Source organism: Sus scrofa, chromosome 16 (assembly GCF_000003025.6).
Source record: "Sus scrofa isolate TJ Tabasco breed Duroc chromosome 16, Sscrofa11.1, whole genome shotgun sequence".
Taxonomy (NCBI): domain Eukaryota; kingdom Metazoa; phylum Chordata; class Mammalia; order Artiodactyla; family Suidae; genus Sus; species Sus scrofa.
Window position 1 is genome coordinate 47599225 of NC_010458.4, and position 27014 is coordinate 47626238.

The 27014-nt window shown below is 44.6% G+C and overlaps 1 protein-coding gene across 6 annotated transcripts in view; it reads left to right on the top strand.

Moving 5' to 3' along the window:
• Positions 951-27014, top strand: part of OCLN (occludin) — a 52261-nt gene continuing 26197 nt past the window's right edge. Inside the window, exons 1-4 of one of the 6 annotated variants that reach the window (XM_005672522.3) lie at positions 951-1109; positions 9589-9706; positions 14369-15047; positions 18400-18561. In XM_005672522.3, coding sequence (XP_005672579.1) covers positions 9657-9706; positions 14369-15047; positions 18400-18561 — 891 coding nt within the window. In that variant the 5' untranslated portion in view covers positions 951-1109; positions 9589-9656. 6 annotated transcript variants of the gene reach the window in all.

The following is a 27014-nucleotide window of genomic DNA, read 5'->3' on the forward strand; positions in this document are numbered from 1 at the left end:
AATGTAGGAGAGAGTCACATCCCTAACCACTTAATTAGAGGAAGAGAAGTGGGTGGGATTGGACTGAAATTTATTAGCAATGCTGACATTCCAGACTGAAACACAAAGTGAGCAGGATTTACAGGCTAATTTCTAGCCTTCAATGCAGACACTTAAGTAGCAAGAACTAAAACTGCCCCATTCAGTTGTGCAATTAAAAAAAAAAGAAATACAACATGCATATAGATCAGTGTATACAGCGTTAAGTGCAGACTATGAGTTTTCCTAAATTGAACACTCCTTTGGAAAGAGCCTAGGGATCGAGAGCACACAGAACTAGGGCAATTTTTTTTTTTCCCTTTAAGCCAAAGAGGCTATTTATATAGTTTAGATCCCCCCAAGAACAGCCTCTCAGTCACACCATAGTTAAATGTGGGAGGGAAGGGCAGAGGACCCTGAACCGGTAGTAACGTATATTGGAGTATGCACTTAATTTTGACGGCAAGTTCACTGACACCATTATCTACAGTACTTCACCTGCACAGAACCATTCTGAGTAATGATCTTTTTCTGGATCCAGACATTCAGAAACCATTCTCAAAACCCCGCATGACTTTCAAAAATTTCTTTGCAACAAAACTTTAACCACATTTTCGGAGCAGGAAAGTTTTGTGTGAGATCGTGCCTTTTTTGTCAAAGCGCTGAGCACCCCTGGACACTTTTCAGACCTTACTTGCCAAACACTCTGCAGTTCTACCCGAAGCCCACCGGTCTCCCAGCGCTTCCCAGATGGTCCAGGACCCCTCCCCAACCTCTCAATGTCCGAGACCCCACCCCAAGCAGCCCTTCGGTGCTCTGTCCCCTGTGCTTCAGGCCAAAAGGCCGCACTGTTCCTTTAACGCCGGGCGCAGCAAGGGTGTGCGAAGGGCTGGTTACTCCCGCCTCCTTCTCCACCGCTCCCTTCCCCCTCCCATCTGAGTTTCAGGTGGATGGATCACGGTGGGAGGAGGCCACCACACCACTCCTCCTCGCCCGTGTCCACCACCCCCTTTCTCCTTCCTCTGGTTGGGGCGGCGGGACTCCGGGGAGAGCTAGACAGAGCGCCGCAGAGCCCTCGCGGGGTGCAGCAGGTGGATCTCGGGGCGGCGGGGGCGGGGGGGTAACTGGCACACGGGCCTGGCTTTGGTGCGCATGCCCGTGGGCCGGACGGCGGGGTGGGTGGGGAGAGGAGGAGGAGGGGAGAGGAGGAGAGGGGAGGAGGGTGGAGAGGAGGAGGGCTGGGTCCCCAGCTGAGCCGCGGGGCGAGCTGGCCGTCTGCACTGCGTCAGGTGCACCCTCCAGGTGAGCGCGCTCCTTGGGTCTCGCCTTTCCAGGTGGGTCGGGCCAGGCTGCGGTGAGAAGGTGAGAGTTGGGCGCCGCGCCCAGGGCGCACGAGGGGCCCTTCTGTCTGGTAGGAGCGGCGCGGGGGGAGGAAGCCCGCGCTGGTTTCGGTGGCGGTTTCGTCCCTGGGCTGGGACTCGCGGGAAGCGAAAAGGCGCGGGTCGTCCGAGGGAGCCGCGCGGGGCGAACTTGAGAGGCTGCCTCCCGAGCGGGGGTGCGCTTGGAGACGCCCATCAACTTCTGCCGCGGAAACGCTTGAAGCCACCGGTGTCTAGGCGGTGGGGGCAACCTTTCGGTTACATGGGGGCTGGCGGGAAGTTAAGTGAACAGCGAGGATCCTGCGCCCAGCTCTCCGAGGTACAGTTGGGAGGGAGGGTCCTCGCGAAGAGGGTCCTCGGGGAAAGTGGGCTCTGATCCTGAGCACTGGAGCGAGGGGGGTCGGCTCGCTGGCCGGGGCGTGGCGGTTAGGACCCCCGGGGGACCTCCTCGACGCCATCCCGCCCCACCCTTTTGGGTACCCCAGGGGGAGAAGGGGTGGCCAGATTTAATCCGTGCAATATTCCTGGAGACGTGGGGTGGGCCGATGGGCTGTTTTCAAGCCCCTGGGGGGCAGTTGTGTGGTTCCGCGTGGATTTAAGCTGGGGGGCGGGGACTTAATTTCGAGTGTAGCTGTACTTCGAGGGAAGCCGCACACGCCTGGGCTATTTCACCCGTGACCTAAAGGCCGCCGCCAGGTGGGCGGACCTGCCTCGGGGCCGTCCGTGCTCGACGAGCGCTCACGGCCCGGGGCGCTCTGGAAGTGGCGGGGGTGCATGACCTCCGGGACCTGGCCCCGGCCGGCCGGCCGCGCGCTCCTGCGACCCGGGGAAGGGCCGGCCCGGCGCGCAGCGGACATGTTGCCTGTGTCGGACCAAGTGTGTGAGGCCAGGTGGGTGGAGGGGCCAGGCGGGCGGAGGGGCCAAAATGGCCTCTGCACCTTGCGGCTGCAGCAGCGGCTCCAAGACCCTCCGGTCCCAGGTGAAGCGACTGAGACGGAGGAGAAGCCGGGGCATCCCTGGGCCGGGTAGCCTGCCCACCCGGGAGGTGACCCGGGGCAGGCAGGAGGCAGATTTCCAGGTTACTGTGTGGCCCTCACGCACTACAGGTATATTATTGCGATCCCTGGGAAAGAGAATCCCTTCCTCTTAAGGCCCTTAGGCTTTTTGATAGAAAACTAGTTCTTTCCAGACAGTGGTAGAGTTCTCAACTTTGCATTCCCTAGTGTAACAGTGTTTCCTTTGCACTGTATGTATTGAATATTTTGTCTTCCTGGTGTTTTAAAATAAACACCTTATTTGTCTTAGTTTTGGCTGTGTGTGGCATGCGGAAGTTCCTGGACCAGGGCTCCAACCTGTACCAGAGCCTCAGCAGTGGCAAAGCGAGATCCTTAACTTCTAGGCCACCAGGGAAGTCCCCTAAAATAGACATTTTAAAAGTTGGCTCTGCAGTAATTGATATTTTCTCAGAAAAAGCAACAGCACTGGTTTTATCTAGTTTTGCATTTATTTCATTATTAGGTGCCTCCTTGTTAAATGATGGAGATTTACACACCAACAGGCAATTTAGGGAAATGATGAGTGTTGCCCTTTTGTACTTTATATCATTTAATCATCCCAGCATCTCTAAAAGCTAGATCTTATTAGAACTCCAGTTGTGAGTGAACACCAGGTAGGGGAAACATGTTGCAAACGGGCTGGCTTGAAAACTTCTTCAGCTAGTTAGGGAAGGTATATTAGAAAAGCAGCAGTCCTTATAAGCCAGCAGGAGAACCAGATTTGGGGAGTTGTTCTGGAATTCTCTACCTTTGACTATACCCTGTGGCCTCATATAAGTGTTCCCCATCTTGCTTGATCTAAAGGTAAAAATCTTTACTCTTTTCTTCTGAGGATAATATTGAAACTATTGTCCTTTCAAAATGAGGAGTTCCCGTCGTGGCTCAGTGGTTAATCTGAGTAGGAACCATGAGGTTGCAGGTTTGATCCCTGGCCTTGCTCAGTGGGTTAAGGATCCAGCGGTCCCGTGAGCTGTGGTGTAGATTGCAGATGCGGCTCGGATCCCGAGTTGCTGTGGCTCTGATTAGACCTCTAGCCTGGGAACCTCCATATGCTGCGGGTTTAGCCCTAGAAAATATAAAAAAAAAAAGAGAGAGAGATTACTTTCAGCCACATAAATTAACTGATATAATGTCTTTCACCTTCCCAGGAACCTCCTAGAGGGAAGTTTTCTTCAGGTGCATTTCAAGGCTTACTTAATTAGAATATTTAGCGGGCTTTTTTTCATCCACATTATTATTTATGGAAATATTAGGGAGTAAAAAGACTAGATTATTGCTACACCGTTTTAAAAATCTTTACTTCAGGCATGTAGCTTTTCTGTAACTTTGTGCTTTCTAATCTTGAATGTGGTATGAGTCACTTGGGGATCTTTTTTTTTTTAATTTTAATTTTAATTTTTTTTTGTCTTTTCAGGGCCATACCCGCATCATATGGGGGTTCCTAGGCTAGGGGTCCACTCAGAGCTGTAGCCGCTGGCCTACTCACAGCCACAGCAATGCCAGATCCAAGCCTTGTCTGCGACCTACACCATAGCTCACCGCAACGCCAGATCCTTAACCCACTGAGTGAGGCCAGGGATGGAAACCTCATGGTTCCTAGTTGGATTCATTTCCGCTGCGCCAAGGCAGGAACTCCTAATGCCCACCTTAAAAACTTAACAAGGTCCTAGTGCACAGAGAACTGTATTTAATGTTCTATAATAAACCATAATGGAAAATAATATTTTTTAAATGTGTATATACATATGTATAACTGAATCACTTTGCTTTACAGTAGAAATTATAAATCAGCTATACATCAATTTTTTAAAATGTTGAAAAGAACTTCTTAAAAGACAAATTAATTAAAAGCATATGATTGGAAAGGAACAAACTGCTCTTAAAAAACAATATTTTGGAGTTCCCATCGTGGCGCAGTGGTTAACGAATCCGACTAAGAACCATGAGGTTGCAGGTTCGGTCCCTGGCCTTACTCAGTGGGTTAAAGGATATGGCGTTGCCGTGAGCTGTGGTGTAGGTTGCAGACGCGGCTCGGATCCCACGTTGCTGTGGCTCTGGCGTAGGCTGGTGGCTACAGCTCCGATTAGACCCCTAGTCTGGGAACCTCCATATGCCGCAGGAGCGGCCCAAGAAATGGCAAAAAGACAAAACAAACAAACAAAAAAACAATATTTTATTTTTTACTTATTGATAGCTTGCTTTAAAGAATAATTTGGAAGCATAGCATAGCATTTTCAGGCTTTTCTTTTTTAGCTTAGGTTAGTTTTCTATTAAGATTTGCCAGTATCTTTTTTTTTTTTTTTTTTTTTTGTCTTTTAGGGCCGCACCCACAGCATATGGAGGTTCCCAGGCTAGACCTTAGAGGTCTTCCAGTGCAGTTCCTCTACCCCACCCTCTCCAATATCAAACAACTGAAGCTTTGCATAAATAGCACAAGATCAAATTGTTATTTGTTATTTTGGGAGGGTGTGTGGAGAGACTTCCTAACACTGAGATGAAATCTCACCCTCTGGAGTGTTTGGGTTTTTTTAAAGGAACCATTTCTAGGACTACAAAGACAGCTCTTCAGCTCTTTGAAGGCTGCTATAGTGGTCCTTATAATGTTGAGTTCTCCAGGCCAGACATATCCTGATGTTTTGTCTTAAGGCATGATTTTTCTAGATCTTTAACAATCTTAGTCTCTCTCCTGGAGAGGCACCTAGCTGAAACATGTTCCAATTTCAAGGTTCTTCGGGGATTTTTTTTTTAATAACTTTGTCATGCCTAAATGTTAGCACTACCTTTAAAAATACTGCCTAAGTTTGGGATCACTTGTTAGCTTTTGTTGAAATTCTGACCAAGGAAATGCACTTTTAAAAATGAATAGTTGGAGTTCCCGTCGTGGCGCAGTGGTTAACGAATCCGACTAGGAACCATGAGGTTGCGGGTTCGGTCCCTGCCCTTGCTCAGTGGGTTAATGATCCGGCGTTGCCGTGAGCTGTGGTGTAGGTTGCAGACACGGCTCGGATCCCACGTTGCTGTGGCTCTGGCGTAGGCCAGTAGCTACAGCTCCGATTAGACCCCTAGCCTGGGAACCTCCATATGCCGCGGGAGCGGCCCAAGAAATAGCAAAAAACACAAAAAAAAAAAAAAAAAAAAAAAAAAAAAATGAATAGTTGCTAGAGTTACCGTTGTGTCTCAGCGGTAACGAACTCAGTGAGTATCCATGAGAATGCAGGTTTGATCCCTGGCCTCCCTCAGTGGGTTAAGGATCTGGCGTTGCTGTGGCTGGGGTGTAGGCCAGCAGCTGCAGCTCTCATTCCACACCACCTGGGCACTTCCATATGCCCAGGGTGTGGCCTTTAAAAACAAAAAACAAAAAAACAAACAGCCAGATTTCCCTTACCTACTACTCATACTATTACTTTTTTTTCTTTTTGGCTGTGCCCTTGGTACATGGAAGTTTCTGGGCCAGGGATTGAATCTGTGCGGTGGCAGCAACCTGAGCCACAGCAGTGACAACGCCAGATCCTTAATCTGCTGTGCCACTGGAGAACTCCTACTGTTAATTTTTAACAGTTGAGTTTTACCTATTTAAAATGTGTTCCTGCCCCCAACATTTGAAATTGGATACAATGTACCGAAATACAATATACTAAAATTTCTCATCTTCGGGATAATCACTTTGCTGTGAATGCTTTTTGCTGGTCTTCTTGAAAACCTTGTCTTACGTGTTTATCCCAGCCCAGAGGTCAGGATTGTCCCCCTCTTCGACCCAGAAAAGTAGTGGTGGTCACAGGGAGAAGGGGAATTTTGTGCTCTCATGTTGTGAGCTTTTAAAACCTCTCGGTTTGGTTCAGCCTGTTATTCTAGCCTGACGAAGACCTTGATCAGCTTGGCTGGTGTCAGCGTCCTTGGGGCCACTGGGTTACTTATCCTTTCCAGTGTTTTGTCAGCTGCAGATCTGGATGAGGCTGTCCACACTGTCCGTGGTCACTACTAGGGACCTCCTTCCAGGTGGACATAAATGGTCCATTCATTCATCTTAATTAGGTTCCACTGTTCAGCCCATGGGTGTCTGGCTACCCACACTCTGTGCACAAGAATGTGCCCAAGATTCTCAGGATTTTCTAGGCATTCCCTTCATCTCCCGTCTGGAAAAGTTCTCAAAAAAAGGAAATGAAGTTGATCGGCCATGTCTTATTCTTAATGAACTTTCTAAAATTATTTGTTTTGCCGTTTAAAAATCTCTACTTTTAAAAGAGACATGACAGCTAAACTCTGAATCCAGGAAAGAGTAGTTTGGAAAGGAATTTTGAGGTCTAGATTGTTTTGTTTTGTTTTGTTTTTTATAGGACCACACTGCAGCATATGGAAATTCTTAGGCTAGGGGTGGAATCCAAGCTACAGCTCCCGGCCCACACCACAGCCACAGCAACATCGGATCCGATTGCCTCTATGATCTACATACACCACAGCTCACGGCAATGCTGGATCCTTAACCCACTGAGCAAAGCCAGGGATTGAACCCAAATCGTCATGGATCCTAGTCGGATTCATTACCACTGAGCCACGATGGGAACTCTCTGTTGTCTGTATTTTTGACAAGGTTAAAATTTCAACCTGAGTCAGGATTAATATAGAATTTTCAAAAACTGCCATTGAGCTGGGAATTTTTGGAATAGTCTCAAATGAATGAGACCTAGCCATAGAAGGGATAAGATTTCTTTTTTCTGGGAGTTCCCGTCGTGGCGCAGTGGTTAACGAATCCGACTAGGAACCATGAGGTTGCGGGTTCGGTCCCTGCCCTTGCTCAGTGGGTTAATGATCCGGCGTTGCCGTGAGCTGTGGTGTAGGTTGCAGATGCGGCTTGGATCCCACGTTGCTGTGGCTCTGGCGTAGGCCGGTAGCTACAGCTCCGTTTAGACCCCTAGCCTGGGAACCTCCATATGCCGCGGGAGCGGCCCAAGAAATAGCAAAAAAAAAAAAAAAAAGACAAGATTTCTTTTTTCTTTCTTTTTTTTTTTTTACATAGTATTTGTATTTTAATACAATAATAGGGTCCCAGGAAGGATAAGATTTCTTTAAGTCAGTTTATCAGTATTTGACATTGAGCTTCAGAAACAGGGTCCCACATTTAAGGGTTTAAATTCAGTTTTTTTTAATGTCCTTTTTCTGAACATCGATTTGGAAGACAGTCTGGACTTTTACTCTTTCATGTCATCATAGCATTTTGGCCTAAAAATTTCTTGTCTATGTGTGTAGTTGGGTACCAGTTATGGGGCTGTATACACTTATCATTTGTATGCTTGATGGTGTGTTTCAAGAAAGCAGTTTTTAGAAGTCAAAGAATGTGGAGAAGTTGTCTTTCCTCACTGTGTTTGGAAATATGTGCTACTGGTGTTGGTGTCACATTTAATATATTTCTATCTTTGAGGTTTTACCTTACGTACATTTGGGCAATATTTTATTCTAAGAAATTTGTAGTGGACTGTCCTCGAGAATGTGGAGGATAGCTGCTAATGATTTTATTTTATTTTTGTCTTTTGCCATTTCTTGAGCCGATCTTGCGGCATATGGAGGTTCCCAGGCTAGGGGTCAAATCAGAGCTGTAGCCGTCGGCCTACGCCAGAGCCACAGCAACGCAGGATCTGAGCCACGTCTGCAACCTACACCACAGCTCACGGCAACACCGGATCCTTAACCCACTGAGCAAGGCCAGGGATCGAACCCCGCAACCTCATGGTTCCTAGTCAGATTCATTAACCACTGAGATAATGACAGGAACTCCTAGCTGCTAATGATTTTAAAGAACAAGTCTAAAGAGTCTGAATTGATTTATTGTTCCTAATGTGGCAAGTTAGGATCGTAGAGCCCTTATTTGAAAAGGAAAAAATATTAGACACTTTAATACACTCAGGTTACAGATCTGCTCATGTTCTTTCCCCCATCCACCCCTAAGCCCCCGGCTCTTTCTCCCTGAGTCTTTCCTATTATCCCCAAACTGCAGTTAATCATGTAGTTCAGCCCTAAATAGTGTCTGTTGTAGTGGCTGTTTTCTTTGTGACTTTCAAGAGAACTTTGACCCTTAACTTCCACAGGCTCCTGTGGTACAGTGTAGGCACCTAATAAATACTTGTTGATGGAGTGAAATTGCCTCTCACATGTTTAGGGCTTTTTGCTCTGAGGAATTATAGAACAAAATTACTCTGCTTTTGTCTTAGTAAAGAGGACTCTTTAATACACTGTGTGTTTGATGTTTTTCCTTTTTTGTGAAAATTATGTTCCATTTTGAAGACTTGTAAAGGGGGATAAGGAAAAAAATGTCCACAATCCTACCATTCATGTTGTAATCCTTTTTAATGATAAAAGCATGCTTTTAAACCAGATTATGCTTTAGGTAACATTGAAGGGCTGGTAGGTGCCGGACACAGCTATGCATACACTTTCATATGCATTCTCTCTTTTTTTTTTTGGCTGTGCCTGTGGCATGCAAGAGCTTCCAGGCCAGGGAACAAACCTGTGCCACAGCAGTAGCAATGCCAGATCCTTAACTCACTAAGGCACCAAGGAACTTCTCCATTCTCATTTTATATGAACTCTCAAAAGTAATATGAGGGGGGCATTCCCATCGTGGCTCAGAGGGAATGAATCTGACCATCATCCATGAGGATGCAGGTTTGACCCCTGGCCTCCCTCAGTGGGTTAAGGATCTGGCATTGCCATGAGCTGTGGTGTAGGCCAGAGATAAGGCTTGGATCCCATGTTGGCGTGGTGGTGGTACAGGCTAGTGGCTGCAGCTTCAATTCAACCCCTAGCCTGGAATCCTTTATATGCCGCGGGTGCGGCCCTACGAGGGTAAACAAAGAAAACCAAAAAAAAATTTAGAATTTCAAGTTTGAACAGCGTGCGTGTGACAGTGCTGTGCAGAGCACATGCTGGGTGCAAATGAGGACCACCAGGCTGAATGATTCCTACGCTCAGTGATTTCTTGTGCTTAAAGAATTAATGGTCCAGCATGTAAAAACAGCAGTGGGAAGGACAAGAGAAGTAACTGGAGGGAAAGGTTACTTGAGATTGGTATCAGTAGTTTTCTTAGTGATATAAGGAAACTCTGAACTCAGTGGTAATGTCATTACCCTACTTATGTTGCTTAGATTGGCTGATCTCGAGAGCTACGGGGCGTTGCCCATCCTGAAGATCAGGTGACCCGCTGACATCAGCCATGTCATCCAGGCCTTTTGAAAGTCCACCTCCTTATAGGCCTGATGAATTGTAAGTAAATACATAATTCTTTTTTTTCTTTTAAGTCAATTACATGTAAAAATATGTATAGTTGAAACTTTCATCACAGTGTTGTGTGTGCTTAAAAATAAAATAATATATGCCTTGGGGTTCCCATCATGGCTCAGCAGAAACAAACCTGACCAGCATCCATGAGGACACAGGTTCGATCCCTGGCTTGCCTCAGTGGGTTAAGGATCCGGGTTGCGTGAGCTGTAGTGTAGGTCGCAGATACAGCTCAGATCTGGCATTGCTGTGGCTCTGGCGTAGGTCGGCGGCTACAGCTCTGTTTGGACCCCTAGCCTGGGAACCTCCATATAATGTGGATGCGGCCCTAAAAAGACAAAAAAAAAAAAAAAAAAGTTGATGATTCTTGGTGTCCTTAACCATTCAGAAATTTAACAATGATTACTTAAATATTAAATTTGCTATTAAACATCAATGGGGGTTTCTTCCTGTAAGTAGTTTGTAGCTTTAACTCTGAAAACTGTAGCAGAGGGTGTGTTTCTATTACATAGCCTCCTGACTAATATCTGAAGGTGGTGGGGACCCAGTTGTTTATGACAATGAGAGCCTTAAAATATGCTGGAGAGGAGTTCCCTCTGTGGCACGTTGGATTGAGGAACCGTCATTGCTGCAGCTGTGATGTAGGTCACAGCTCCAGCTGCAATTCAATCCCTGGCCCAGGAACTTCCATACTCTGTGGGTGTGGCCAAAAGAAGAAAAAAAATATGCTGGAGAATATTGTATTTGAGTAGTAACCCGTAAAATCATGCTTATTTTTGTAAACAATGGTGAAATATACCTATAGAAAAAGGCACAGAACGTGCACATGAGATGATGAGTAAATACGAAGTAGAGTCATTACCAGGTCAAGAAACAGAATACCTCAAAGTCTTTCCCTGAGTCCTCTCCTTTCTGTGGAAACCAGTGTTCTGATGTATGAGCGTCATTTCCTTTTCCCTATTATTTTCCACTTTTTACATCTTAAACAATATGGTTTAGTTTTACTTTTTTTTTTTTTTTTTTTTTTTTGTCTTTTTAGGGCAGCACCCACAGCATTTGGAGGTTCCCAGGCTGGGGGTTGAATCAGAGCTGTAGCTGCCAGCCTACACCACAGCCACAGCAATGCTGGATCTGAGCCGTGTCTGCAACGTACACCACAGCTCATGGTAATGCCAGATCCTTAACCCACTGAGCAAGGCCAGGGATCGAACCTGCATCCTCATGGATGCTAGTCAGATTTGTTTCTACAGCGCCACGATGGGAACTCCTACTCTTTTTTTTTTTTGTTGTTGTTCTTTTTAGGGTCTTACCTGAGGCATATGGACGTTCCCAGGCTAGGGGTCAAATCAGAGCTGCAGTTGCAGGCCTACACCACAGCCACAGCAGCATGGGATCCCAGCCACGTTTGTGACCTACACCACAGCTTGTAGCAACACCTGGTCCTTAACCCACTGATCGAGCCCAGGGATCGAACCTGCATCGTCATGGATACTAGTCGCTTTTGTTACTGCTGAGCCACAATGGGAACTTCTAGTTTCATTTGTTTTTAAACTTTATATGAATGCTACATGCTATATGTCTTCTTTCCTGCCTTGTTTCTTTAAGCTTTACTTATATAAGGTTTATCTGCGATCATTTGTGGCTCATTTTTTGCTTTAGAGCAGTGCTAAAACATGTAAGCCATATGTGTAGTTTCATGTTTTCTTGTAACAATATTTAGATAGAAAGGAAGAAATTAATTTTAATAATACATTTCACTTAATATAGTCAAACTGTTACCATTTCAACATGTGATTTATATAAACACTGATTCATGAGCTATTGTATAGACTTTTTTTAAACGTAGTCTTTATTTTTAGAGCAGTTCTTAGCTTCACAGCAAAATCGAGAGGAAGGTATAGAAATTTCCTGTAGGCCCCCATGCTCACAATTGCACAGCCTTCCCCATTATCAGTATCCCCCACCCGAGTGGTGCATTCGGTACAGCTGATGAACTTGCACTGACACACATCATTATCCCCCAAAGTACATAGTTACTATTAGGGTTCGGTCTTGCTGGTGTTACATTCTTTATTCATACTCTGAGCCCTTAGCGGCAGAGCTCACTTTGGATGAGCCACATCTCAAGGTCTCTGTTGATCTGTGGGGCTGGTGGCTGCCGTATTAGCACAGCTCCCTAGCACTCCATCGTGAGGCTGTATCGCCGTTACCCACTGCACTCTAAGTAGACATCTGGACTGTTTCCAGTTTGGGGTTATCATAAGCAATGTTTCTGTGAACATTACACTGTTAATGGGAGGTGATAAAATCATATTGGAAAACAGTTTGATTGTCTTGTAGAGCTGAAGATTTAAAAAACAAAATAAACTTGGAGTTCCTGTTGGGGCACAGTGGAAATGAATCTGACTAGGAATCATGAGGTTGCAGGTTCGATCCCTGGCGTCGCTCCGTGGGTTAAGGATCTGGCATTGCCGTGAGCTGTGGTGTAGGTCACAGACGCGGCTTGGATCCTGCGTTGCTGTGGTGTAGGCCAGCAGTCGTAGCTCTGATTGGACTCCTAGCCTGGGAACCTCCATATGCCATGGGTGTGGGCTTAAAAAGCAAAAAAAACCAACAAAAAACTTGACCCAGAAATTCTACTCCCTAGAAAAATAGGTGCTTACGGGTCCTAGGATGTATGTTGGAGGATGTGTCAGAGCTAGTCTGTTCATGACAGGCCCAGATGGAGACAACCCAAAGAGCCAAGGAGAATGCCTTAGGGAATTTTCTTACTTGACGTTTTCAGTGTCTTTTCCACTTTCTCCATTTCCTTATTTATTTCCTTATTTATTTATTGTCTTTTCTAGGGCCGCACCCAGGACATATGGAGGTTCCTAGGCTAGGGGTCTGATCGGAGCTGCAGCCACCAGCCTACGCCACAGCCACAGCAACTCGGGATCCAAGCCTCATCTGCAACCTACACCATAGCTCACCGCAACGCCGGATCCTTAACCCACTGAGCGAGGCCAGGGATCGAACCTGCAACCTCATGGTTCCTAGTGGGATTCGTTCCTAACCACTGAGCCACGACGGGAACGCCTCCATTTCATTTTCATTCTCATACACTCAGATAATTTTTTCTAATTCCTGGGGTTAGTGGTACCCAGTAGTAAGGTATCTCCTTAGGAGTGAGGAAGGTGGTCTGTGGAAATAGCGCCGAGAACAAAAGAGTCTGATTGAGTTTAGGGATTGAATTTTGCCTCCCCAGGGCCCACAGTTTGTAGATTCAGTGTGTCCATACGTCACTGTGACAATTACAAGCTGTGTGTTAATGATTAAAAGACTGGATTTGCAAGGTATTTTTACAAAAGAGATTCAAGATCTGATCAGCCTTCATCCTGATGAGCCTTCATTGATATTTGATCTCCTTTGTAGCTCTTGCCATAACTGGCTGTGGTTCATGTGGTGGGTAATTTGTCTCATGTCTTACTACCCCTCTAGACTGCACTCTGTGAGAGTCCGAACTGAGGCTGTCCTCTTCATTGTCATATCCCCAGTACCTAGCCCGGTGCCCACCATGTGTCAGCCCAGCAGCTCCATAAGTAGCTGCCAAATGAAGTCATGAATTATTGTGCTTTCTTAGGCAAGAGAGCGAGGCTGCCAGGAATTGCACCTGACCCAGTGTAGGCATCCTATCTGAAGGAATCAGTCTCCTCACAGAGGCCAAAGGGTTGACACCATTGTCAAAATGCCTGCGTCCCATCCCCAGGGATTTTGATTCAACTGGTCTGGAGTGCTCTGTCTGGAGATTTTATACCTTTGCCAGGTGATCCTAATATGCAGCAAAATTTGGAAACCTCTGCTCCATAGAAGCTAAGCAGTCCTTCTCAATGTATGGTTCCCAGACTGCAGCATCAGCAGCATCTAGAAACTTGTCCCCCAGACCTGCAGACTCAGCACCTCTGGGGATGGGGCCCAACAATCTATGTTTCAGGAAACTCTTCAGGTGATTATGATGCATGAACCTTTCCTGCTCAGTGGGCGTCTGAGTCAGTTCTGGCTCCTATCATCAAGTACTATAGGCTGGGTTTCCAGGTTGCAGACTGCCAGCTTCTTGGATCCTTACATGCTAGAAGGGGTGAGAGAGCTCTCTGGGGTCTTTTCCATTTTTTTTTGTTTGTTTGTTTGTTTGTTTCCTTTTAGCATCACACCTATGTCATGTGGAAGTTCCCAGGCTAGGGGTCAAATCGGAGCTACAGCTGCAGGCCTACACCACAGTCACACCAAATCCTTAACCCACTGAGTGAGGCCAGGCATTGAACCTGCATCCTCATGGACTTTGCGTTAGGTTCTTAACCCCCTGAGCCACAGCAGGAACTCCAGGGGCCTCTTTTATAAGGGCACTAATCGCATTCACGAGGGCTCCAGCCACATGACCTAATTACTTCCCAAAGGTCCACTTCCTAATACCATCACATCAGGGGTTAGGATTGTGACATTTGAATTTAGTGGCAGTGAGGGGGACACAAATTGTGCTATTGTAATGGGTATACAAGTAATAGTTTCATTTGCCAATGGTTTGTTTCAAATTACTCCAGTTACTTCCTGTGTTCTTTCTGGTTATGGCCAAAAAGTGCTAACTTAAAATTGTTTTCTTGCGCATTTCAGCAAACCCAATCATTATGCACCCAGCAACGACATATATGGTGGAGAGACGCCCATTCGACCAATGCTTTCTCAGCCAGCGTATTCTTTCTACCCAGAAGATGAAATTCTCCACTTTTACAAATGGACCTCTCCTCCAGGAGTGATTCGGATTCTGTCTATGCTCGTTATCGTGATGTGCATTGCTATCTTTGCCTGTGTTGCCTCCACGCTTGCCTGGGACCGAGGCTATGGAACCTTAATAGGAGGTGGTATGGGCTACCCTTATGCCGGCAGTGGCTTTGGTGGCTATGGAAGTAGCTATGGCTATGGTTATGGCTACGGTTATGGCTATGGAGGGGGCTATACAGATCCACGAGCAGCAAAGGGATTCTTCCTGGCCATGGCTGCCTTCTGCTTCATTGCTGCATTGGTGATATTTGTGACCAGCGTTATAAGATCTGAAATATCTAGAACAAGAAGGTATTATTTGACTGTGATAATAATGAGTGCTATCCTGGGTGTGATGGTGTTCATTGCCACGATTGTCTACATAATGGGCGTCAACCCAACAGCCCAGGCGTCAGGGTCTCTCTACAGCTCACAAATCTATGCCCTCTGCAACCAGTTTTATACGACTGCGGTGACTGGACTCTACGTGGATCAATATTTATATCACTACTGCGTGGTGGATCCCCAGGAGGTATGGGTGGTTTTCATTTTTTTCCTCCCCTCTCTCCTCGGGTCAGAGGCTAACAGCTTGGGGTGCGTAATTGAGTCACTTTGGGAACATTTAAAAACATGTTGGTGTCAAGGACCCACTTCTATTTAAATCAGAATCTGAGAGAAGGGCTAGGTGTCATTATTAAGGTATAATTGACATACCATCTAATTTATCCATTTAAAGTACAGTTCATTTGTTTTCATTATATTCACAGAGTTATGCAGCCATCACCACAGTTGATCGTAGAATGTTTTCACTACCCCCAGAAGAAACCCCATCCTCTTTAGCAGAGTCACTCTCCATTTCCCCCATCCTCCCAGATCCAGAAACCTAATTCTGTCCTATAGATTTGCCTGTTCTGGTTACCTCATATAAGCAGAATCATACAATACATTTTTTTTTTTGATCGGCTCCTTTCATTTAGCATTAATGTTTTTAAGGTTCATCCACGTAAAGCATATACCAGTACCTCCTTCCTGACCATTGCTGAGTAACATTCCGTTGTGTGAATAGACCACATTTTATTTATTCATCGACTGATGGCCACTGCCACACTGGCTGTTAGGAATAATGCTCTGAACATTTGTGAATACGTTTTTGTGTGAAATGTCTTAACTTCTCTTGAGTTCAGTATATTCCTAGGGGCATAGTTGCTGGGTCTTATAGAGACTCTGTGTTTAACCTTTTGAGGAACTGTCAGTGTTCCCCAAAGAGGTTGCACCGTTGTACCAGAAATGTATGAGGATTCCAGTTTCCATACATCCTCAGCAGCACTGTTTTTGTCTTTTTGATTCTAGCCATGCTGATGGGTGTGAAGTAGTACCTCATTTTGGTTTCGATTTGCCTTGTCTTGATTGCTGGTGATATTTTCTGGTGCTTATTCGCCGTTAGTATATTTTCCTTGGAGAAATGGTTATTCAGGATCTTTTGTCCCTTTTGAAGTTGGGCTATTTGAATTTTTATTATTGAATTGTAAAAGTTTGTATATATCTGGGTCCAACTCCCTTGTGATATGTGAGGTGCAGATATTTTCTCTCCATTTGGTCATTGTCTTTTCACTTTCTGGATGATGATCTTTGCAGAAAAGTTTTGTTGTTGTTGTTTTGTGTTGTTTTGTTTTGTTTTTTGGCCACACCTGTGGCATGTAGAACTTCCCAGGCCAGGGATTGGATCCAAGCTGTAGCTGCAGCAATGCCAGATCCTTAACCCATGCACCACAGCAGGAACTACACGGAAAAGTTTTCAATCTTGATGAGATCTAAATTAATTTTCCGTAGTTTTTTGTGCTTTTGGTGTCATATCTAAAAACACTTTGCCTAATTCAAGGTCACAGAGATTTACTCCTATGTTTTCTTCTGAGGAGAAAGCTCTTAGGTGCACAGTTAACTCTGGGGTACATTTTGAGTTAATTTGGCAAGGAAGGGGTCCAACATTCATCGCGTTTGGATATCCAGTTTTCTTAGTATTATCTGTTAAATGGATTATTTCTCCATTAAGTTATTTTCACATGCCCTTATGAAAAATGAATTGACCATACATGTGTGGATTTATTTCTAGACTCCCAATTTGTTTCCATTAATCTGTATTTCTAACCTTAGGTCAGCACCACACTTCTTGATTGCTGTAGCTTTGTCATAAATTTTGAATTTGGAAAGTGGGGAGTCCTCCAACTTTGTTCATTTTCAAGATTCTTTTGGCTGGATTCTAGGTCCCTTGCATTTTCATGTGAATTTTGGGATCAGCTTGTCAGTTTCTGCAAAAAAGCCACTTAGGATTTTGAAGGATTGCACTGAATTTGTAGATCACTTTCAGGAGAGGAATTGTCATCTTTACAAGTCTGCTGACCCGTGAACATAGGATGACTTTCCATTAACCTAGTCTGTAATTTTTTTCAAAAGTGTTTTATTGTTTTGAGAATGTAAATCAGTATTTTAAAAAGCTGTCAGGTGATTCAGATATACAGGTGGGGTTGAGAACCCTGCCTTCAGTAACCATGAGTCACCCTAATTATATTAAGAATGTTTCTAGGTTACCAATTTTTTTCTTTTCTTTTTTTTTCTCCTTACACTGACTCAGGAATGTTCATTCTTTTCCCAGAATGAGTCATACTTTAGGGGTTAGACTTTCTCCAATAAGTACCATTATTTTGAAGGCTGAAGTGTAGGTTTCAGAGTGGTTGTTGTTGACATTGAGATGTGTCTGTGGTAAATAGGGCTGAGGGTTGGTATTCCTGTCTTAGCATACTGCCATCCCTCTTATTCTTTGAAAAAGGGTATTGCTGTTAGATACTCAGCTGCAAAGAGAGCCTCCTGTTAGCCGTTAGCAAACATCCAGGCCACAGTCCTGCTACCTGCCTCACCTCCGAGTGTCTCCAGGCCAGTGTACCACTCAACACACTTGTCAGACTCTAGGAGAACTGTCAGGGGGAGGGTTTCCTTGTTACAAGCCCCCTTTTAGTAAGTGCTCAAAAGACTCCTAAAACAGAGGAACCTGCCAGACTAAATGAATCATTAGCCTATTTTCTTTAATTCATAGCTTGGTTAGATCATGTCTACATAATTTATAGTAAGGCAGATTCTCTATGGACTGAAATTTACATTCAGTGTAAAAAGATTTGCCAAGTAAGTGTTATGAACAAGACTATAAGCATGATTTGGTGTATAAAGATACTTTTGAGAAGAACATTTTTAAAGCCTTTTTTTTTTGTTTTGTTTGTCTTTTTAGGGCCATATCCATGGCATATGGATGTTCCCAGGCCAGGGGTTGAATTGGAGCTGTAGCCACCAGCCTATACCACAGCCACAGCAACTTGGGATCTGAGCCTCATCTGCAACCTACAGCACAGCTCATGGGAATGCCAGATCCTGAACTCATTGAGCAAGGCCAAGGTCAAACCTGCGTCCTCATGGATCCTAGTCAGATTTGTTTCCACTGAGCCATGGTGGGAACTCCCATGTATTTAAAGCCTTTTAGAAGTACACCAGTGATTGAGTTAATTTATTGGCCATTCTCATCTGTTTATAACAATATGACTCCTTGGTCCTCAGGCCTTGGAAATAGTTTTCTTTAATTCTAAAACAGGGATAATTATAATGCCTAACTTTAAGCATGTTGCAATGATTGAATCTAGGTGTGTGTTGTGTGTGTGTGTTTTGTTAGCCTTAGCCCAAGTGGCAGGGTTTTATATTTCTAAAATGTAACCATTTGTATCAATTTTATATCAGTTACACCCTAGATAGTTAGTAGGATCTAAACTATTTGTAGAGTGTGGGTTGGGATAAAGTAAGCATTTAAAAATCTAAATATGTCAATACCTTTCATTTTTTTATAGGCCATTGCCATTGTACTAGGGTTCATGGTTATTGTGGCTTTTGCCTTAATGATTTTCTTTGCTGTGAAAACTCGAAGCAAGATGTACCACTATGACAAGTCGAATATTTTGTGGGACAAGGAACGTATTTATGACGAGCAGCCCCCCAATGTTGAAGAGTGGGTAAGTATTTTTAAAAAATCAGCGAACATCCAGGTTTTTAAAAATTATGATTATTAACCTCTCAGATTTCTTTCTCTAAACTTGACTTTTAGTGCTTTGTGCAACTTTATTCTTAGAATTATTTTCTGCGTACCTGGCAAAAATTGTGACCTCAGGTTTCCTTTAGAATGTTAAGACGGTGGGATAAGTGGACATGGTTTTACTACAAGGTAAAAGTCAGATTTCCATTTCCAAGAAGTGGATCCGAGTGCTGAAAAGAAATGGCTTCTAAAGGAATCAGAGGGAAAAACTGTGGCCTTTGCCAAACAAAAGCAACTCCTCTCCCCTCCCCTTTTATTTTCCTGCTTATGGTTTAGGAGGGAACCACCATTGCTCAGGGTGCTTGCTGTCTTGAGTCAAGGTTGTTAAGGATGTTTTTGGGGTGGTGGCAGGGCTTTAAACTATTTACATGGAGAACAGCCTGGCAAATCACAGGGACTACTTCTGCCCTACCATTGACTTATGAACTCCTTTAGGGAAGGCAGAGAGCGATTAGAGCAATTTCCTTTTTTGCATCTACTGTTAATTCTACCAGAAGGTGGCTTCCTCAATGATGTGATTTGCTAAAAGAGCACAAGGTCCCTTTCACCAAAAATAGCTCCCAAATGAGTGTTATTGCAACCTCGCTTGTCTTTAAAGGTATTGAAAACAGCCTTAGAAACGGCCGTCACAGGTTTCTTTGAACAGATTGGTCTCTTGCCACGAAGGTTAGTTGAGAATCCTGGGCACTGGTTCCAGGGTGATTTGGTTTTGTCTGGTGGGACTGGAGCTGAGTCGGCCAAGAGTGGGGACTGCTGGTCAGGTCCGGGGAGGGGGAAAATATACAGATCATCTCGAAGGCTCCTAGCTTCCTGTACATCTGCTGTTGAGGCGATCTAGGAATGCAGATGAAATGTTTCTAGGTCAGGCGCTAAACAGTCTTAGGAAAATCAGAAGGTGTGATTCTAACTAACATAACTAACGAGATTCATAACCAACGCGATGGTAGTTCCTGACCTCTCCTTGAAACCTGCTTGAGGTTTTTTTCCTCCTCATTTTGTTCCCCAGTAAAATGTGAAGGTGTTGAGAATGTTTTCTTTCGACCTTTAGCTCCAGGCAAGGCCACCTGTAAAGTGGATGGGACAGTCCGTCTGTTGTGAACTGTGAAGTCAAGGTTTCGCTGAGAGTTTCTGGGTGTGGCAGTTTTCACTGGCTGTTGGATTTGTTTACTCAAGGTTTCGAGACACTACAAAACTGACTCAGAGAGACTAGCACCAGTAACGTTAGTGTCCCAGTGAACTTTGACTTCTCATCTGATTTTACTGTCCTGAGAGTTTAATCACGCTTTGTTTTTTGTTCTTTGGGTTTTTTTTGTTTTTTTTTTTTTTTTGTCTTTTTGCCATTTCTTGGGCCACTCCCGCGGCATATGGAGGTTCCCAGGCTAGGGGTCGAATGAGAGCTATAGCTGCCGACCTACGCCTGAGCCACAGCAACTTGGGATCCAAGCCGCGTTTGCAACCTACACCACAGCTCACGGCAACGCCGGATCCTTAACCCACTGAATGAGGCCAGGGATTGAACCCACGTTCCTAGTTGGATTCGTGAACCACTGAGCCGCGACGGGAACTCCAATCACGTTTTTGATAATTTGACAAAAGATAGACATCGTAACTTCTGGAGGTGATGATGACGATGAAGCTGAAAGGACTTAACTTCTAAAGAGGTATTGTTTTTACAGTGCTTCCTCACCGAATCTCCAGAAATTCAATGGCTAGCCTCTAGGTGGTTTCACATGTACTTCATAGTTTCTCTGGTGTAGTAAGTAAACGTTTTGTCCTAAGAAACTGAAGAATCAGAATTCCCTAGTGGCACAGTGGGATAAGGAACCATTGTTGTCCCTGCTGCCTGCTGTGACTTTGGTCGCTGCTGTGGTGTGGGTTAGATACCTGGCCCTGGAACTTCCGCATGCCACAGGGGCAACCAAAAAAAAAGAAAGAAAGAAAAAGAAACTAAAGAATCACCTATTGTTCCAGCGCACTAGTTTTTCATGCAATAATCACTTCTCTCCCTTCCTTTCCCCTTGTTTCCTCCACTGAAATGCCTACGAAAGGCTAAGCTGTTGGGAGGTGGGTTTAGCCCCTGGTATGGTGCTTTTCCTGCCCTTCTCCTCTCACCTGCCCAGGTTTGCTTTGCTCAGCTCCATCCCACATTCTCATTCTTGCCTCCGTTTCCTTCCATAACCAGCGGCAGAAACTCTTTGTTTGTTTCTCTGCTCCTGGGCGATATACTGCTCGATTGGGTTTCACTCAGATAAGAGAATGTAGCCGCCCAAGTGGAAATGTTTGATGCTGCATCTAAAATGCCAGACAAGATTAGTGATTTTTCTCCCTTTTGGTCATTAGACATTAATATCATAAAAGTAATCTCCACCTGAAATAATGGACAAGAATCTAGAATTAATAACTTGTACTAGGTGAGAATTAAAATTTGAATTCTAATCGTGGAGAACTAACACAAGGTACTCCTCATTCAGCTAATAGTGGCTTGTTTGGGATGGGGAACATCTTACGAAACTCACTAAAGGAGCTCTTCGCTAGTGAATACTTGTTTGCTCCTTCTCTATGGATTAGGGTACGTCTCCATGTTCATTATTAAATCTTACTGCCTTTCTTGGGTTTTTTAAATCTGTAAGATCAGAATTCCTAGTGCAAAGGCACCTCAACTCCTGACACTTCAGATCTAAGCAGGTTTCAGCCCTTTTGTATCCTCTGTGGGAAAACCTGCAACTTTCTGATTTCCTGTCTCTGAATCTCCAGCACAATGGCTTCTCTGCCTTCTTAGGGATTTTTAGGGTTGTTGTTTTCTTTCTCCTCCCTGCTCTGGATATCTTGTACTTTGTAAAATAAACAGGTCGTGTTTGCACACAGTTTGGATGTTAACCTGGCCCTTTGTAGTCAGTCATTCACTTCAGTTTGTACCAACTTGCATTTTAAATGTTTAAAGCCTCTTTTAATTAAATGGTTAGATCTTTATTTTTTCTATTATGTCCTCAAACCCCAGATTAAGTGATACTTTTTCTGAATGCATGGTTATCTTTATCTGACTGGTAAGTAAATAATTTTGAAAATACTGTGAAGGACAAAGAAAATTTTGTCATCCTGAGTTACCTTTTTGGTGTAGGTTCTTTAATACTTTCCCTCTCCTGCTTATTCTAATTCAGAAGAATGATTATAGTCGTTAGTGTAAAATTCTCCCTTTTTAATTAAACATGATTTTATAGGCATTTTGTTACTTCATTAAGTATTCCTCAAACACAGTTTTGATACTGTTAAAAATTTTTATTGAAGTGTAATGTGTATCTATACACACAGAGTAAGGTGCATTAGGTGTGCTAATTTAATTGTGTGATCTGGTAAAATTTTAATGTATATGCCCATTTAGTTTTGTGTTGGTTTTTAATGGCCACACCCATGGCATATGGATTTCCTGGGGCAGGGATTGAATCTGAGCTACAGCTGCAGCAACACTGGATCCTTTAACCCACTGGGCCCAGCCAAGGATCTACAGCTCTGCAGTGACCTAAGCCACTGTAGTCAGATTCTTTTTTTTTTTTTTTTTTTTTGTCTTTTTAGGGCCACACCTGAGGCATATGGAAGTTCCCAGGCTCTAGGGATCAAATCAGACCTGTAGCTGCTGGCCTGCACCACATCCACAGCAACATGGGGTCCGAGTCCCCTCCGCAACCTGTCCCACAGCTCACGGCAATGCCAGATCCTTAACCCACTGAAGGCTAGGGATTGAACCTGCGTCCTCATAGATACTAGTCAGATTTGTTTCCGCTGAGCCATGACAGGAACTCCTGCAGTCAGATTCATTATCTCAACTATCCCAACACACCAGAGCAGGAATGCCTATATGCCCCTTTGTAACCAACACCTAAATCAAGATCTAGAACATGCCAGTGTCCAAGGTTTCTCATGCCTCTTAGTATCCCCTAGGGGGTGTTAACTCCTCTTTCTCCTGTCACATCAGTTAGTTTGCCTGTTCTTACACTTTATATAAATGGAATTAGGTACTCTACTTTTGTGTCCACCTGACATACTGCTGTAACATTTATTCATGTCGTTTTGATACTGTTTTTATTTTTGTATTTGTTGACAAGATAAAATTTTTAATTACTATGTTTTAAAAAGCCCATGGTCAGAATTACAAGTTTTGAAATAACGAGTTTTCAGGGTAGTCTCCCTGCCCTCTTTTTGGTTCCATTTGCCCGTTTCTGTATATCTTTCCCTACCCTCTCCCACACCCGTACATAATCTTCTCAGTTTCTGATTCCTTTCATTGTTTTATTTTGTGATTAAAAAAATGAAAGAGGGAGTTCCCGTCTTGGCTCAGCAGAAACAAATCTGACTAGTATCCCTGGGGACGCAGGTTCGATCCTCGGCCTCACTCAGTAGGCCGGGGATCCAGCGTTGCTGTAAGCTGTGGTGCAGGTCACAGACACGGCTTGCATCCTGTGTGGCTGTGGCTGTGCCTGTGGCCTAGACTGGCATCTACAGCTCCAATTTGACCCCTAGCCTGGCAGCCTCCATATACTTTGGATACAGCCCTGAAGAGACGAAAAGAAAGGGAGGAAGGAAGAAAAATGCTTTTCTGCTTTTTTTTTTTTTAATGCAAAAGCTAGTGTAACTAGGCCATTCTGCCTGTACCTCACCCCTTTTACTTTACAGTGTATCTAGGTGATCTGCCCTTATCACTTCAGAGCTTCTTGGTGGTATAGATGTATCATGGTTTATGTGCTCAGTCTCTCATTGATGAATATGTGTGTTGTTTGATACTACAAACAATTTGTTTCTGCTACGCCACAATAGGAACACCCCAATTTTTTTTTTTTTTTTTTTGCTTTTTTAGGGTGTACCTGCAACATATGGATGTTCCCAGGCTAGGGGTTTAATCAGTGCTACAGCTGCCTGCCTACACCACAGCCACAGCAATGCGGGATTTGAGCCGTGTCTGTGACCTACACCACAGCTCACGGCAGCCCCGGATCCTTAACCCACTGAGCGAGGCCAGGGATCGAACCCGCAACCTCATGGTTCCTAGTTGGATTCGTTAACACTGAGCCACAACAGGAACTCCGAGAAACTCGTTTTTTGCTGTAGCGTGAGGTAAGAGCTAACTTAATCTCATTCCCAAATGGCCAATGAGTCATCCTAAAGTTTTATCTTCTTAAAATTTTTACATTTTTAGTGAAAGTCAAGTCTTTTGGCTATTCTTCCTTTTGCAAACCCATTTTGACCAGAATAATTCTGTAACAAATTAAGTCATTTTCTTACAGTAAGTATATGGTAAGTTCTTTGAAAATGGAGAAAATTGATGTTGAAGGTATCTTTGCTATTATGTAAATGGAAAGCTTTTTTTTTTTTTTTAAACTTCTTTTCTCTAGAAATAGATTAATCCCAGTTCTTGGTTCATGACATTGTCATCTTTGGTCCATTCATAGCCTTCTTGTATTTATTGATCCGGTTCATCCCATCCAAGAATTTGAATGCTAGGTTTGAGTTACATTACCCCATGTGTTTTTTACTTTCCCATCCATCTGCTTCTACCTCCTCCCAGAAGTGACCTGTCTGCACAGTGCCTTCCCCACATCAATTAGAAAAGGCCATGATCGCAGTAGAAATGAATCCGACTAGGAACCATGAGGTTGTGGGTTCGATCCCTGGCCTCGCTCAGTGGGTTAAGGATCCGGCGTTGCCATGAGCTGTGGTGTAGGTCCCAGACGCGGCTCGGATCTGGTGTTGCTGTGGCTGTGGCATAGGCTAGCAGCTGTGGATCTGATTCGACCCCTAGCCTTGGAACCTCCATGTGCCGTGGGTGTGGGCCTAAAAAGACAAAAGCCACGCCCCCCCAAAAATGGAAAAGGCCACGATGTGTTCCTTCCCTTTTGCTTCATCTCGATTGCATGACTGAGTGCTCTTCAGTGTGGGAATGGAACCCATGGTTCCATTGTGATCAGATGTTCTTCTTACGCTGAGCGGACCTCCTCACCCTTGCTCTGAGCAATGTTACTACACACGGGCCAGAAAACCAGGCTCTATAGGGTTTGTGCACTGCTCTGTTGGAGACCCTTCACTTGTAGGTTCAATCTCAGATGAACAGCCTTGTAGGCCTGGTAGTCTCCCCTTTCTTCCACTCTCTCTGTGCAGTGCTGACTGTTTTACTTCTAATAGAAGCAGGAGGTGGACTACCAGAGTTTGAATTCTAGCTATGCTGCTGTTGCTGTGACTTGAGGCAGATGAGTTCTGTTTTTTTTATGTATGTCAGAAAAGTCTGGTTTGGAGAGGTTGCCTATTAGAGGGACCATAGTACTGTACTCTGAAGCCCTGGGTTTGAGCCCTGATTCCAGCACTCTTGGGTAAACAAATCAACCCTTCTGAACCTCAGTTTCCTTCTCTATAAAATGGGCTAAATTATTTGGTCTGCCTCTCGAGACTTATGTGAAATGCATATGAGAAAATGAAGAAAACCAGTAAAAGTATGGCTGTCTCCTTTACAGGGATATTGAAAGGTAAACAGCTGTGCAGAAAAGAATTTTGATGTTGCATGAATCCTAGGGTTACTGTTAATAAAAACAGAACTTAAGTTAGCATAGGTAAAAAGAGGCATTTAAGAGTTTTCATTGTGTTGGAGTTCCCATCCTGGCTCAGCAGAAAACAAATCTGACGAGCATCCACAAGGATGCAGGTTTGATCCCTGGCCTTTCTCAGTGGGTTAAGGATCCGGCATTGCTGTGAGCTGTGGTGTAGGTTGCAGATGTGGCTTGTATCTGGCACGGCTGTGGCTGTGGTGTAGGCTAGCAGTTATAGCTCCTATTTGACCCCTGGCCTGGGAACCTCCATATGCCACAGATGTGGCCCTTAAAAAAAAAGGACTTCCCATTGTAGCTCAACAGTTAAGAACCTGACTAGTATCCATGAGGATGCAGGTTCAATCCTTGGCCTTGCTCTGTGGGTTAAGGATCCAGCATTGCCATGAGCTGTAGCGTATGTCTCAGATGCAGCTCAGATCTGGTGTTCCCATGACTGTGGCATAGGCCAGCAGCTGCAGCTGCTATTCAACCCCTAGCCTGGGAACTTCTATAAGCTGCACATGTGGCCCTAAAAAGATAAAAAAAAGAAAAAAGTGTACTATATCTGCAAGCTTTTGGGTGATGATTTATGAAATCCTAGAGGGAGTCTAAACAACTTAGCCACAGAGGCAGGGATGTGGCTGTGTATCAGGAACCCCTAGAATCAGGAGTTAAAGACCCTCGGGATCTGCTTCCTCATCTTGACTGTCTGCCCAGGGAGGCTTCATTTTCTTATTGAGAAGTTGAGCAGGGAGCTGCCGCTAAGAGCTTTTGAGTTTTTCATATTAGTGCTTCATCAAAGACTGGGCTGGGTTAAGGGGTTCTGAAGAGTAAGCAGGCTTGGGTCAGGTGGCCATCCTCACACTAACTGGCTGTGCCCAGGGGCAGGGCACTCTCACATAACCTGGGGTGTGGCAGTTCCCACAGTGACTAATGGAATGGAGAGATAGTTTCTAGAGAAACGCTGCTCTGTAGATAATACACACTACCTGAATATGCACTCCATGAATTAATTGTAATTGCCCTTTTGTTTTTTATGTCTGTGTTCATCTGATCAAGTTTCAATGGAGAGAGTGCAGTTTGAATAGCTTAGGATGAGTTTCAGATTAGCTTTGAATGCGCCTGTATCACCCCAGTGTCCCCCCACTATTCTGCTGGCTCCAGTCCCCTCCAGCACTCCGCTGGCTCCTGTCCCACCCAGTGCTCCCCAGTATTCTGCTGGCTTCCCCTGCGAGGTTGTCTTGCTGCTCAGATCCTTTTCTTCCTCTTTGAACTTGGCCTCACACAAGGACAGGAGACTTTTGTCCGAGGACCTGTGTCTGGCCAGCACACAGAGAATGCTGGCAGTGGGACTGTTCAGCTATGGGTGCTGGAGCTGCGTTGGGAGGGGCTGATATTCTCGGTACATGAGTATTTCATGTTCATCTGCATTTTCAGAAGGTCCTAAATATAAATATCAAGACATAAATCTTCATTTTCTCTAGAGTAAATACTTAGAACTGGGGTCTGGCTTTGGACAGCCACACACCCACAGTAAATATTAAAGAGCTGATTGTAAAGTGGGTGTACTTAAGATTAGTGTTTGTTGATACCTGTGGTATTCTGGTGAAATGGTAACTGGAAGTTTAGAATTCTGGTTTCAGATGCTCCTGTGAATAACTTCTGGTTTGGCTTTGGTAAGTAAAACAAAACAGAGTCTGAGAATGGTCTGGGACCTTCAGGTGATCCCCTCTGGTCTGTCTCCGTGAATTTGCACAAAGGAAGCTGAAGACCTGCACGGTGGACTCCCTGATAAATGGTGGCT